Source organism: Argopecten irradians, chromosome 15, assembly GCF_041381155.1.
Source record: "Argopecten irradians isolate NY chromosome 15, Ai_NY, whole genome shotgun sequence".
Classification (NCBI taxonomy): domain Eukaryota; kingdom Metazoa; phylum Mollusca; class Bivalvia; order Pectinida; family Pectinidae; genus Argopecten; species Argopecten irradians.
In genome coordinates this window covers 4,159,286-4,174,216 of record NC_091148.1, presented here as the reverse complement: position 1 = coordinate 4,174,216, position 14,931 = coordinate 4,159,286, and the positions used below count along the sequence as shown (strand labels likewise).

General features: G+C 35.8%; 1 protein-coding gene across 1 annotated transcript; it reads left to right on the top strand.

The window, feature by feature from the left end:
- Positions 1-177: 177 nt before the first annotated feature.
- On the top strand, positions 178-14,500 carry LOC138308923 (HCLS1-binding protein 3-like). Its single transcript, XM_069249978.1, has 8 exons — positions 178-332; positions 5,950-6,112; positions 6,743-6,950; positions 9,427-9,550; positions 9,856-9,971; positions 11,705-11,852; positions 12,460-12,685; positions 13,041-14,500. The coding sequence occupies exons 1-8, from the start codon at positions 307-309 to the stop codon at positions 13,251-13,253; spliced, it is 1,224 nt and encodes a 407-aa protein (XP_069106079.1). The 5' UTR covers positions 178-306; the 3' UTR covers positions 13,254-14,500.
- Positions 14,501-14,931: the final 431 nt, after the last annotated feature.

Sequence of the window (14,931 nt, the reverse complement as noted above, 5' to 3'; positions counted from 1 at the left end):
ATATTTGCCGTAATTCTCATGCTTACGAGGCCCATAACCCCATTAATACGGTAACATTTAGTAGTCCTTTGAAATCTAGTACAGTTCTAAGAAAGAACATTTCACCTAGGTAGTTTAGGAGTCTTGTTTAAAAAAAATAAAGCCTCATTTATATTTTTATTAGACTGCCGGGGCGCCTATTGTCGATCCGCAACCTTTTACCAGATGCGGTTATTTGTATAACCGTCTATTCAAGATGGCCGCGCCCATGAACGAGTGGGCGTGTCAAAATTAGGAGAAGAAGAAACCGAAAGACAACATATAAACATGCCTTCTGCGACCGTGACAGTTCGGTAATTGTATTTCTAAGGGAACGGTTTTCATAAATTTTAATCTTTAAAATGTATATTCTTATGCTTATGTTGTGGAAAAATCGTTAAAAATTACATTTTGTGTGATTTTGTTTGTATGATGCTAACCGAGTTATATATTTATGGAAATCTGTACATTGTGTACAATTAATGTTACTGTGTAATGACTGAGTCAGCTGGTCTAGAAGCCAATGGAATTACTTATAGATCGTAGATCAAGTGAATCAGACATGTTGATGGTAAGGATTAAGTACAGTAAAACCCCTCTAATACTCGAACCCGGATTCCTCGAATACTCCTATTCGTCGAACTGGTCGTACGGTCCCGACCGGTCTCCCTATATGATCTATGTAGCAAAACCCCGGATAGCTCGAACAGCTATTCGTCGAATACCTTTTTATTCCTCAAACAGAAATATGTCCCCGTTTCATCAAATACATAGTATTTACCCATGTATTCGTCGAACAGGTGTTAGCCATTGAGATTGTTTTACCTGTGTCACACCTGACTGCACCGACCGACATAGATAATTGCTCACAATCTTGTGTTTATACAGTTGGCATGTCGAGCTTTTAGGTAATTAAGAGATTAATGGTGTCATTATTACCTACCTACAACGATCGCAAGTCGTTGTTTGATGCTTACTTTATTTGAATATTTCAGAAAAGGCATTAAGTTATTAATGTTTTATGAAAATACGGAAGTTGTTGATCCATGTTAATAGAAAGTATGCATTGTGAAATGACAAAAGAGGTGAAAGATATTGCTGACGTCCGCCGAATTATAAAAGTTTATTTTTTTTAATTTCTTTGTTGGTTTCATTCGACATGCTAACATAATGTTATTTATCGAAAGATGTAAACGATATCAAACAATATATGCGAAGTACATCGTATCTCGTCAATTGTATTTTGTAACTTTACTCGTAAAGACATGTAACCCAATGTTACGCTTTTACTAAACAGACATCTATAAATATCTTTTCTAATGTCCGTAAATATGCTGGTTAATAACTTTATTGTGAGTAGGTATATATTTTGTAAATGTTTTAAATGATTTGTGATAATTAAATAATAGAAATAAACTCCTTGTTGACCAATATGGATTCTACATTGACCTAGATGACGATCGCTTACTCTGCTGTGAATGATTTAGGGCTTTCTCGTTAGCTTTTTTCAAACGCTAAATTTATGTTATACATTTTTTTTTGCAACTTGTTATTGCTATCAATAAAACACTTAAATAAATCCAAAATGTTGAAAGATAGGGTAATTAAAATGTCATTGTCGTGCATTGTTTGTCATAGTTTGAGACCGTACATTTTGACTGTCGATCGTGACCAACCTCGGATGAGTAGAATACCCCGTATTCCTTGAACAATTGACCTGGGTCCCCTGCTGTTCAAGTTATTGGGGGTTTTACTGTATATACATATATGTACATGTAGATACATCTTTTTTCTAGTGTAGCAGGTTTTAATTGTTTAGTTATGTTGTTGCCTTCTAGCTTCACACGAGGGGATGTTATCTCTTTAGTTCAGTTGGTAGAAAGGCAAACCAGTAAGTGCAGGGTCGCGGGTTAGAGCCCGTAGGTGGCACACTACTCTCGCCCTGTTACATTTTTGGAGAGAGATTTCGAACCAGGGTTGATCTATGTTCCGAGTGAACACATTTGAAAGGGGGAAGTGGTGTAGCAAGTTTTAATTGTAAATAGTGTTTACAGATGCCTTCCAGCTTTGTGATAGGGGGGGAATCCCTTTAGTTTTAGTTGGTAGAGCGAGTTTTGCGACAGACCAATAGGTCCGGGGTCTGGGGTTCGAGCTAGGCGGGTGGCACACTACCCTGTTACACAGGGACCTGGCACATTTTTTTTTAACTAACTGTATACATATATATATATATCACATCACATAGACATGGTTCCTTTTTTACCTGTTACACTTGTGATAGAACTCTTGGTAGGACTATCAGGACCACTCCAGATCAGCTAAAAGAGTGTAAGTCGTGCCAGGTTTTGGTAGGCTGATCAGGACCACTCCAGATCAGCTATAGAGTGTAAAGTCGTGTTAGGTTTTGGTATAGGGCTATCAGGACCACTCCAGATCAGCTATAGAGTGTAAGTCGTGTTAGGTTTGGTAGGCTATCAGGACCACTCCAGATCAGCTATAGAGTGTAAGTCGTGCCAGGTTTGATAGGCTATCAGGACCACTCCAGATCAGCTATAGAGTGTAAGTCGTCCTAGGTTTTTGGTAGGCTATCAGGACCACTCCAGATCAGCTATAGAGTGTAAGTCGTGTTAGGTTTGGTAGGCTATCAGGACCACTCCAGATCAGCTATAGAGTGTAAGTCGTGCTAGGTTTGATAGGCTATCAGGACCACTCCAGATCAGCTATACAGTGTAAGTCGAGCTAGGTTTGGTAGACTCTCAGGACCACTCCAGATCAGCTATAGTGTGTAAGTCGAGCTAGGTTTGATAGGCTATCAGGACCACTCCAGATCAGCTATACAGTGTAAGTCGTGCTTGGTTTGGTAGGCTATCAGGACCACTCCAGATCAGCTATAGAGTGTAAGTCGTGCCAGGTTTGGTAGGCTATCAGGACCACTCCAGATCAGCTATAGAGTGTAAGTCGAGCTAGGTTTGATAGGCTATCAGGACCACTCCAGATCAGCTATAGAGTGTAAGTCGTCCTAGGTTTGATAGGCTATCAGGACCACTCCAGATCAGCTATAGAGTGTAAGTCGTGCCAGGTTTTGATAGGCTATCAGGACTACTCCAGATCAGCTATAGAGTGTAAGTTGTCCTAGGTTTGGTAGGCTATCAGGACCACTCCAGATCAGCTATAGAGTGTAAGTCGAGCTAGGTTTGGTAGGCTGTCAGGATCACTCCAGATCAGCTATAGAGTGTAAGTCGTCCTAGGTTTGGTAGGCTATCAGGACCACTCCCAGATCAGCTATAGAGTGTAAGTGGTCCTAGGTTTGGTAGGCTATCAGGACCACTCCAGATCAGCTATAGAGTGTAAGTGGTCCTAGGTTTGGTAGGCTATCAGGACCACTCCAGATCAGCTATAGAGTGTAGGTCGTCCTAGGTTTGGTAGGCTATCAGGACCACTCCAGATCAGCTATAGAGTGTAGGTCGTCCTAGGTTTGGTAGGCTATCAGGACCACTCCAGATCAGCTATACAGTGTAAGTCGTGCTAGGTTTGGTAGGCTATCAGGACCACTCCAGATCAGCTATAGAGTGTAAGTCGAGCTAGGTTTGGTAGGCTGTCAGGACCACTCCAGATCAGCTATAGAGTGTAAGTCGTCCTAGGTTTGATAGGCTATCAGGACCACTCCAGATCAGCTATAGAGTGTAAGTCATCCTAGGTTTGGTAGGCTATCAGGACCACTCCAGATCAGCTATAGAGTGTAAGTCGTGTTAGGTTTGGTAGGCTATCAGGACCACTCCAGATCAGCTATAGAGTGTAAGTCGTGCTAGGTTTGATAGGCTATCAGGACCACTCCAGATCAGCTATAGAGTGTAAGTCGAGCTAGGTTTGGTAGACTCTCAGGACCACTCCAGATCAGCTATAGAGTGTAAGTCGAGCTAGGTTTGATAGGCTATCAGGACCACTCCAGATCAGCTATACAGTGTAAGTCGTGCTTGGTTTGGTAGGCTATCAGGACCACTCCAGATCAGCTATAGAGTGTAAGTCGTGCCAGGTTTGGTAGGCTATCAGGACCACTCCAGATCAGCTATAGAGTGTAAGCCGAGCTAGGTTTGATAGGCTATCAGGACCACTCCAGATCAGCTATAGAGTGTAAGTCGAGCTAGGTTTGATAGGCTATCAGGACCACTCCAGATCAGCTATAGAGTGTAAGTCGAGCTAGGTTTGGTAGACTCTCAGGACCACTCCAGATCAGCTATAGAGTGTAAGTCGAGCTAGGTTTGATAGGCTATCAGGACCACTCCAGATCAGCTATACAGTGTAAGTCGAGCTTGGTTTGGTAGGCTATCAGGACCACTCCAGATCAGCTATAGAGTGTAAGTCGTGCCAGGTTTGGTAGGCTATCAGGACCACTCCAGATCAGCTATAGAGTGTAAGTCGAGCTAGGTTTGATAGGCTATCAGGACCACTCCAGATCAGCTATAGAGTGTAAGTCATCCTAGGTTTGATAGGCTATCAGGACCACTCCAGATCAGCTATAGAGTGTAAGTCGTGCCAGGTTTGATAGGCTATCAGGACTACTCCAGATCAGCTATAGAGTGTAAGTCGTCCTAGGTTTGGTAGGCTATCAGGACCACTCCAGATCAGCTATAGAGTGTAAGTCGAGCTAGGTTTGGTAGGCTGTCAGGATCACTACAGATCAGCTATAGAGTGTAAGTCGTCCTAGGTTTGGTAGGCTATCAGGACCACTCCAGATCAGCTATAGAGTGTAAGTGGTCCTAGGTTTGGTAGGCTATCAGGACCACTCCAGATCAGCTATAGAGTGTAAGTGGTCCTAGGTTTGGTAGGCTATCAGGACCACTCCAGATCAGCTATAGAGTGTAGGTCGTCCTAGGTTTGGTAGGCTATCAGGACCACTCCAGATCAGCTATAGAGTGTAGGTCGTCCTAGGTTTGGTAGGCTATCAGGACCACTCCAGATCAGCTATACAGTGTAAGTCGTGCTAGGTTTGGTAGGCTATCAGGACCACTCCAGATCAGCTATAGAGTGTAAGTCGAGCTAGGTTTGGTAGGCTGTCAGGACCACTCCAGATCAGCTATAGAGTGTAAGTCGTCCTAGGTTTGATAGGCTATCAGGACCACTCCAGATCAGCTATAGAGTGTAAGTCATCCTAGGTTTGGTAGGCTATCAGGACCACTCCAGATCAGCTATAGAGTGTAAGTCGTGCCAGGTTTGGTATGCTATCAAGGACCACTCCAGATCAGCTATAGAGTGTAAGTTGTCCTAGGTTTGGTAGGCTATCAGGACCAGTCCAGTTCATCTATAGAGTATAAGTCGTGCTAGGTGTAGCCTGTAATCCAGATACTACTTTACTGTAGTGTTGGGAATCGGTTCAAATATCATGGTCGATCATCAATTTTGTTTAACCAATCAATGACCGATTATGCACTCTTCAATTCGTCTAGACGCTTGAAATTTGAAATAATATGAGTGATAACCACACAGAAGGGAATGATTTTAACAAATTGGTTATGATTTATTTTGCATGCTTCACTGATCAGCTAACTTTATACTTTGATTTATCATAGTGTCAGAAAATTCTGACGAAACTCGATTACAGATTTCATACGAACACGTTGTGCTAGTGTTATTTCGGACTGAAGAAGGCCCTATAGTGGCTGAGTATATATTCCATAGAAATGATTTTGATTTTACTTTGAATTTATTTATTTTGGCCTTTTATTTCGGATCATTAATATACTAGCTTTATACCGTTTTTCCTCATTAAGATTTCATACTTGATTAATTGATCTTTGTTCAACTACATTCCATGTACACGTACATACTGCTGAAAGTATTGTAAATTGTTCTTACTGTTTTACTGTGTTAAATTGGTTTACTGTTTAAGGAATAATCACTGAGTTTTAATGTTGGTTATTTTGTAATTTTCAGGGAACTGAAAAACAAAGACACCTGTATAGATATCACAGTGCCAACCTACAAGGAAACCAAAGGATTACTACAGTCCACCTTCGAGTTCCATGTTGTTGTAGTTTCTTCGTTACCATTCTTCAAATCTGCGAAACATAAACCAGGAGATGTTGTTCAATATATGGTTAACAAGATTACATATTCAAAAGCATATTTTTCCCAGATGCACAGTTAATCTGTATTTGCAGTTCAGTCACTATTAGTCTATATGTAGTGAATTTCTTTTTATAAAACTTGTCTTGAAGTTTTAAAGATGCTCCACCATCGACAAAGCATAAATGATGCTCATCATTTGAACAATAAATGTTTTTTACCCATGGAAATGTATGTCTAATTAACACAAAAATAATAGAAAATAGGTTTTAATTTTGGTGGATGCACAATCAGTACTTTATTTTATATAGGGCATTGTGCCATCAAATTTCTTCAGGCCGCAATTTATCATTTTGGATATTTTTTATCTTGAAGCAAAATAAGAAGCTCAAACTTTTGGTGGTAATGGTGTGAAGTGAGTAACACTGTACCATTTTGTCTGCTCCTGTTTTTGATTGAGAATGAAACACCATAAATCAGCATCTATAATATTTTGCTAGTGAAGACTCGCAAAAATAAAAGTTGACTCATTTCATAAAATCTCCTATAAAATAAACACTTACCCAGGTATTTAAGATCATTCATATTTGTATTAAGATGAATATAAAAAAACACCTTGAAATAACCATAAGGAATATGTATTATTTTCTATTATTTTCAGGTATCTAAAAAATTTGCAGAGTTTGAAGATCTACATTCCAAGTTAGGTGTTAAATTCTCAGGAACGGTCTTACCTCCGCTGTCCAAGAGAGCCATCATAGTCAATGATTCTGTGGCAAAGGAAAGACGCGGAAATCTTGATTCTTTTCTGAAATTTGTGGCTTGTACTCCAAAACTTTCCACTTCTTCAATCTTGCTTGAATTCTTAGGTAATGAACATTTTAAACTTGATTATGGTAGTAGATTAAATGGTGGTTAAAATATAGAGATTGTAACAAAATCAGACAAACTTGTTTTATGCTTGAATCACCTACAGTTGTTGTGGAGTGAAATGTTATAACATTCAATTGACTGAATGATCAGAGGTCTTATATAGAGCTTTTTAAATTTGTGTGTTAGGACTGGCATTCACAGTTACAGAATAATTGTGCCGTCATGTGTTTGCGAAGGCAACATAATATTTTTCAGAGAAAATGATGCGAGTCTCAACATAAGTATGTCACAATGGATACCTTCCTGCAAGGGAAGTAACTCTGCAATATATATGGACAGAATATCTTTCTGATGTTCGAAAAGTATAGGCCAAAGGGTACATTTTGAGTTTTATGACTCTAGTAGATTTATGGTGGGTAAAAGGCTTTCTGAAACAAAATCTAAAAGTTTCTGACAACAATAGTAATATGCCAAGGAGAAAGAGCAAAAATTAAATTTGAGAAAGACTTGAAAAAATGGGAAAAAATAGCTAAACTTTAACCTTTTATTCGTACTTCTCACCCTGAAATATTTGCAATATGATAATCATAGATGTATACATTTTTTTATATATTTAAATTTTTTTATTATTATTATTATTTATTTATTTATTCATTATTATCATTTTTTGTTTTGCAGATATAACTTCTCATTTTTTCGATCTTTGTGTACTGTATGTGACACTCTAAATACCATTTCTCTGTCTACCCCTCCCCTTTATCTATCTTTTTTTTCTCTCTTTCTCTCTCTTTCCTTTCTCTTTGTTTTTCTTTTCTGTTGTTTTTTGTTTTTTGTCTCTCTCTGTGTATATTTGATAGTATAAGGTGTATGTGTGTGTATGAGAAGAATGAAAGTGTCCTCGTTTGTCATGTTAAATGTGTTACAAAATTTGAAAAAATAAAAAATTACCAAAAAAAAACCAATAGTAACATGAAACAAATACAAGATTTTGTGTGTAATATATTGTAACAGTGACGATTCATTTTGTTTTTTGTGGTCTAGCTGGCAGTACAGTGATAGTCAATTAACGCACATTGTTTAGGAAGATGGCTGAAAACACAAGAATACCCATGTTATGAAAATTAACATTTAATTGAATTCAATTAAATCGTATAGAAGATTATGATTAGTATACTATGAGAGTAAATGATTCAAGTTGTGCTTACAAAATAAGTGTACATCTCAAGAGATACCTGCCTGCAAGGGAAGTAACTCTGCAATATGTATAGACAGAATATCTTTCTGATGTTTGTAAAGTATAGGCAAAGGAGATGCTATTGATCCTTTACTTTCAAACATTTTAAGAGACGACAAATGCTTATATTTAAAAAGATAATTTTCTAGTTTGAGTTTGATTACTTATGCTAATTTAAATTAATGGATGGAAATATAGGATATTATATGTGCCAATATATATATGTAAGATAAAAACTAATTTAATAAATTTCATATTACATATTCAAGTGTAAGATTCTATCATCACATAACCAGTATATGTGGAAATACATACACAAAATATTCATGTTCATTTAGTTTAAAGATGCTCCACCGCCGACAGCATAAATCATTTGAACAATATTTGGTGTTTAATTGTGTATATATATGTCACAGTAAGGATTTTATATTTTTGTATGTACTAGACAATAATATAGTTTATATTATAATTATTCACCTCAGGTGTAAATGAAATAAAGTTAGGATTTTAGCTTTCTGTATATACTAAGACAATAATATAGTTTATATTATAATTATTCACCTCAGGTGTAAATGAAATAAAGATAGGATTTTAGCTTTCTGTATATACTAAGACAATAATATAGTTTATATTATAATTATTCACCTCAGGTGTAAATGAAATAAAGTTAGGATTTTAGCTCTCTGTATATACTAAGACAATAATATAGTTTATATTATAATTATTCACCTCAGGTGTAAATGAAATAAAGATAGGATTTTAGCTTTCTGTATATACTGAGACAATAATATAGTTTATATTATAATTATTCACCTCAGGTGTAAATGAAATAAAGATAGGATTTTAGCTTTCTGTATATACTGAGACAATAATATAGTTTATATTATAATTATTCACCTCAGGTATAAATGAAATAAAGTTAGGATTTTAGCTTTCTGTATATACTGAGACAATAATATAGTTTATATTATAATTATTCACCTCAGGTGTAAATGAAATAAAGTTAGGATTTTAGCTTTCTGTATATACTGAGACAATAATATAGTTTATATTATAATTATACACCTCAGGTGTAAATGAAATAAAGATAGGATTTTAGCTTTCTGTATATACTGAGACAATAATATAGTTTATATTATAATTATTCACCTCGGGTGTAAATGAAATAAAGTTAGGATTTTAGCTTTCTGTATATACTGAGACAATAATATAGTTTATATTATAATTATACACCTCAGGTGTAAATGCAATAAAGGCTGGAAAGTACAGAAAGGATGGTGAGCTTCAAGATGATACTGACACCAAGAGTTCAGAGGACCAAGATGATTGTACGGAACAGGAGAAACAAGATGTAGAACAAAGGTTAGTTACATTGATTATTAATTTTTGTAATTAATTGTTATATCTCTGAATAGGGTGATAAAGTATAATTGTTTAAATCTTTCAACCTGAATATTCATAATGAACTGTTCCATCTTTTCAATTAAAAGAGCTCAAATATATCTACAGGGATAAATGAGTTTGGTGATATGTGTAGAATTAATATTAAGTCATTTAGTCAAAGTCACTTCACAGTTACATTAAAAATATGAAATGTTTCAGTTAGGTATAAGTTACCATTAAATTGTTTCTTTACTGATCACACTAAAACATTCAATTTTTTATAGTTTATTTGATGAAGAGGAAGATGAAAATGCAGATGACTTTTTTGCTAAAGATGAGGATGCCGGGGGGGAGGATATGCTTGGTGGTATAGGCAATGATTATGGAGGGCGATTTGAAGGTCAGTCACTCTCCAGAGTGAATATATGGAAAAATTTACACCAATCACGCACAGGACTTTCAGCATGAATATTTCCCTGCTCATAATAACTAATAGTTATTTTATCCCATAAAAAATATCATCATGAAATGTTTGCACATCCAAATCACAAATTTGCATTTTCCCGATTTAGCCTACATGTATATTAAAAAAAAAGCCTCAAAAACATGTAATGGCCGAGTGGTCAAGATGTCCTGAAATAATACTACAATTATGGTAAGCTCTCCACCTCAGGTTGCTAGTTTGAAACCCATGTTGGACAGTTGCTAGGTCCTCCCACTGGTCGGTGGTTTTTCTCCAGGTACTCCTATTTTCCTCCACCTATAAACCTGGCACCTCCTTTAAACTAATCAAACCAAACAAAAAGCATGTACATTTAGAGTTACCTCCCTTTATTTGAATCGTAACAGTATATTAGATATTAAGTTTCGACATCAATACAAAAGGTATCCACATCTCAGTTGTCAGGTACTGATCCTAGGTTGATTAGTATTGATCGATTTCATCCCTTTATTGGTGGTAAGTCTGAATTTCCTCCATCTCCTTATTATTGGTGGTAAGTCTGAATTTCCTCCATCTCCTTATTATTTGGTGGTAAGTCTGAATTTCCTCCATCTCCTTATTATTTGGTGGTAAGTCTGAATTTCCTCCATCTCCTTATTATTTGGTGGTAAGTCTGAATTTCCTCCATCTCCTTATTATTTGGTGGTAAGTCTGAATTTCCTCCATCTCCTTATTATTTGGTGGTAAGTCTGAATTTCCTCCATCTCCTTATTATTTGGTGGTAAGTCTGAATTTCCTCCATCTCCTATTATTTGGTGGTAAGTCTGAATTTCCTCCATCTCCTTATTATTTGGTGGTAAGTCTGAATTTCCTCCATCTCCTTATTATTTGGTGGTAAGTCTGAATTTCCTCCATCTCCTTATTATTTGGTGGTAAGTCTGAATTTCCTCCATCTCCTTATTATTTGGTGGTAAGTCTGAATTTCCTCCATCTCCTTATTATTTGGTGGTAAGTCTGAATTTCCTCCATCTCCTTATTATTTGGTGGTAAGTCTGAATTTCCTCCATCTCCTTATTATTTGGTGGTAAGTCTGAATTTCCTCCATCTCCTTATTATTTGGTGGTAAGTCTGAATTTCCTCCATCTCCTTATTATTTGGTGGTAAGTCTGAATTTCCTCCATCTCCTTATTATTTGGTGGTAAGTCTGAATTTCCTCCATCTCCTTATTATTTTGGTGGTAAGTCTGAATTTCCTCCATCTCCTTATTATTTGGTGGTAAGTCTGAATTTCCTCCATCTCCTTATTATTTGGTGGTAAGTCTGAATTTCCTCCATCTCCTATTATTTGGTGGTAAGTCTGAATTTCCTCCATCTCCTTATTATTTGGTGGTAAGTCTGAATTTCCTCCATCTCCTTATTATTTGGTGGTAAGTCTGAATTTCCTCCATCTCCTAAATCTTATTATTTGGTGGTAAGTCTGAATTTCCTCCATCTCCTAAATCTTATTATTTGGTGGTAAGTCTGAATTTCCTCCATCTCCTAAATCTGTCGCTGGCTGGTAGTCATTGGCCATATATAGTAAAAAAACAAAACCCTATTGGTGATTGCAAGCTATCATTCCTAGAAAAATAAAATTTGACAATTAAGTGTTATATTCTTAATTTTATGTTTTAACTTTTTTTATGTATGAAGATGATACCAAGCTTTTTGAAGACCAAGATTTATCAGGAGCTTTGACAGAAGAAGATGCCAATGAATTAGTTCTACCAGCAGCTAGAGATGTTAAAACCAAGGATTCTTCAAGTCTTTTTACAGATGAAGATAATTCTGACCTTTTCCAGTAAGTCAAAATATTTCTCAATCATGCACATTGCAATTATGACTAATTAATAAAATAATCAAAATTATAACTACTTCACAATGCCACAATCTTAGTAAATACCCAAATTTTGACACACTGGTCAGTTATCTGGAAATTTACTCTAATTATAGGCGAGAGGTCTATTTGGATCCCCATATTGTAAGATATTCTGGTGTAACAGAGTTACGTCCCTTTGTTTGATAACTTTGATTGATCAGTATGACTATAAGCCAACAACTGTGTTTTTCATTAATTAGCGATAAGAAATCATGATTTAGTTTTAATCTCATTGAAAATGTTTTCTCTAAAGGTACAGCCTTATGTGTCTGAATCCAGAAATATCAGATCATAGTGAAGACTTTTAAACATAGAAACGTGAAATCAAGTTGCTGCCAATATGAGTTACTTTCGCATTGGTTAATAAATAATTCAGAATCCATTTAAACTTAAAAGTCGGGATTAAAGTACTTTTGGTTTAAATTCCTTTTTAAAAGAAAAAATCATTTTATATAAACAGTTTTTATTAAATAGATTGCAGCCAAATGAATGATAAAGAGTTTTGAAATATTTTTTTTTTTTATGTTAGAATTGATGATGATTTGGATAAACTATTAAAAATTGAACCAAAAAAGCCTGACCCCAAACCAAAGCCATCGCCTCGTCCAGCGGTAATGTCAGAGAAGCCAGTAGTTTCCTCAAAGAAACCATCAGTCCCGTCACAGAAACCAGCAGTTTCTCCTGATAAACCCGCACCAGCGCCACGGAAACCGAAACCTGCTGAAACAAAAGACGCCATTACCAAGCCAACAACAGTAAGAATGATTCCTTGCATTCCATTTAACTCTCAATTAAAAGCAATAAATTCTGAATGAATCTGTTTTGTTGTAAGTACAACTGTTAAGTCTTACAATTAATGTTAAACTTTTGATAATAATGATATATCTCACGGAAGTACTACTAAATACTCATAGCAGGACATTTTCTGGTTACACTCAAATATAGTGTTATCTCACTGAAGTGTACCTTGAACTTTCCAGGCACTACTTTCCCTGGTCACATTATACTGACAGTAACTCAAATATATATTGTTATTGCACTGAAATAATGCCCTATCTTTGTATCAAGTTCACTTGTGATACTGTTTGAAAAAAAAATTAATAATTTTAGAAACCAAAACCAGTATTATCACCAAAACCAGCTTTGCCAAAGAAACCAGGTGCTGGAGGTCAGGAGGGCAAGCCAGAGTTACCAAAGAAACCCGCATCAAGTCCAGAGGAGGTTGCTGAGAAAACAACAGTAGAATCATTGGACACAGATGATATAATGCAGTATATTCAACAAAACGCTTCACAAGACGATGACCTTGACCTGTTTTCGTGATGTTATGGTGCTAAGATCAAGTTGTCGGAGCAAACTTTTACTGCAATCAGGGTGGAAGTTTGCTGAGCCAATGATTCAGATTTGGTGCTAAAATTAGGCCATTTTGCCAGTATTCTTCCAACTTGTCCTAAAGTTTTTGAAAATCCTTAATAATATTCCAAAACAAAATGTCCTAACAAAATTTCTAAAAACTCTAAAATATCTCAAAGGGTTTGAAATCAATCTGAAACACTGCCAGCAGTATTGATATGTGACCATATGTTAGTGAGGAGTTGTTTTAACACAATCACCCCTGTGGACACATTTGAACTCTTCGAATTAAAAGATTGGAAGAGTTCATTATGAAATTTCAGGGGTGGATAAGTTGTGGTTTCAACTCATTCATCCCTAAAGACACATTTGAACTATTTCAGTTCAGTGCTTGGAACAGTTCATTGTTAAATTTCAGGTGTGAGTGAGATTTTCCAACTCATTTATCTCCCCCAAGACTCTTCCAATTCAAAGGTTGGAACAGTTCATTGTTAAATTTCAGGTGTGAGTGAGTTGTTTCATTTATCTCCCCCAAGACTCTTCCAATTCTAAGACTGGAACAGTTCATTGTTAAATTTTAGGAGTGAATAAATTAAGGTGAACTAGAAATATAAAGTGTATTCTTAATTCATTTGTGATTTATAATACTCAGTATTAGCATGATATCTAAAAATGCAAACAAATACTCACTGTACATTATAATGTAAACACTGTTATAACGGATATCTGGGGACCAACAATATCCATGATAAGTTCGTTACACAGATAATGCAGATATATCATGGGAACCCTGATGGGGAATGGACATTTCTATGTTCAAAGAATTAATGGATTCGTTATAAAATGTGTTTTACTGTTCTTTATCAACGATATATTCATTCAATTTTATCTTGATTTCTCTTTGTGTCTTCTTTATGTTGATTGTTATCGATTATCAGTAAACAGTAGGTGACATTCAGCCAGATTAACCGTGTTGTTAATTGATATCTACACTGTATATATCTACTCTCTCGGTAGTCATTAAATGTTAACACGATGTCCATTAATCGTTAATGATAACGTGAATATCATATCCAGTATTTTTTAATGTTGACATGATTGACAAATTTGCTAGCCAAGGGTATTCAGTACCAGATACTCTCCCCTGTAACAAGCTGTTAAGGGACAGTATTGAACTATAAACACCCCTGGCAAGCGTATCTGCGAATTGTTTATTTGATTATGATATCCATATTTTTTAATGTTACCATTATTTTTTAATGTTACGTGATTATAAAATCCATTATTTTTTAATGTTACGTGATTATAAAATCCATTATTTTTTAATGTTACGTGATTATAAAATCCATTATTTTTAATGTTACGTGACTATAAAATCCATTATTTTTAATGTTACGTGATTATAAAATCCATTATTTTTAATGTTATCGTGATTGTATCCTTAATGGTTAATGGATGATAATGAAATCCATTAACTGTGAAGGGAGGAGAGCATAAGATGCTACTTACGTCTTCGTGAGAAGGCAATTAAATCCATAAATTGTGTTTTTGTATATGATCTTTATTCGTTTATGCATCAAATGCTCAAAATGTTCACAGAAAAATACACCCTGTGAAACTGCTGGAACGAATTCGCCTTTTGAGAGAA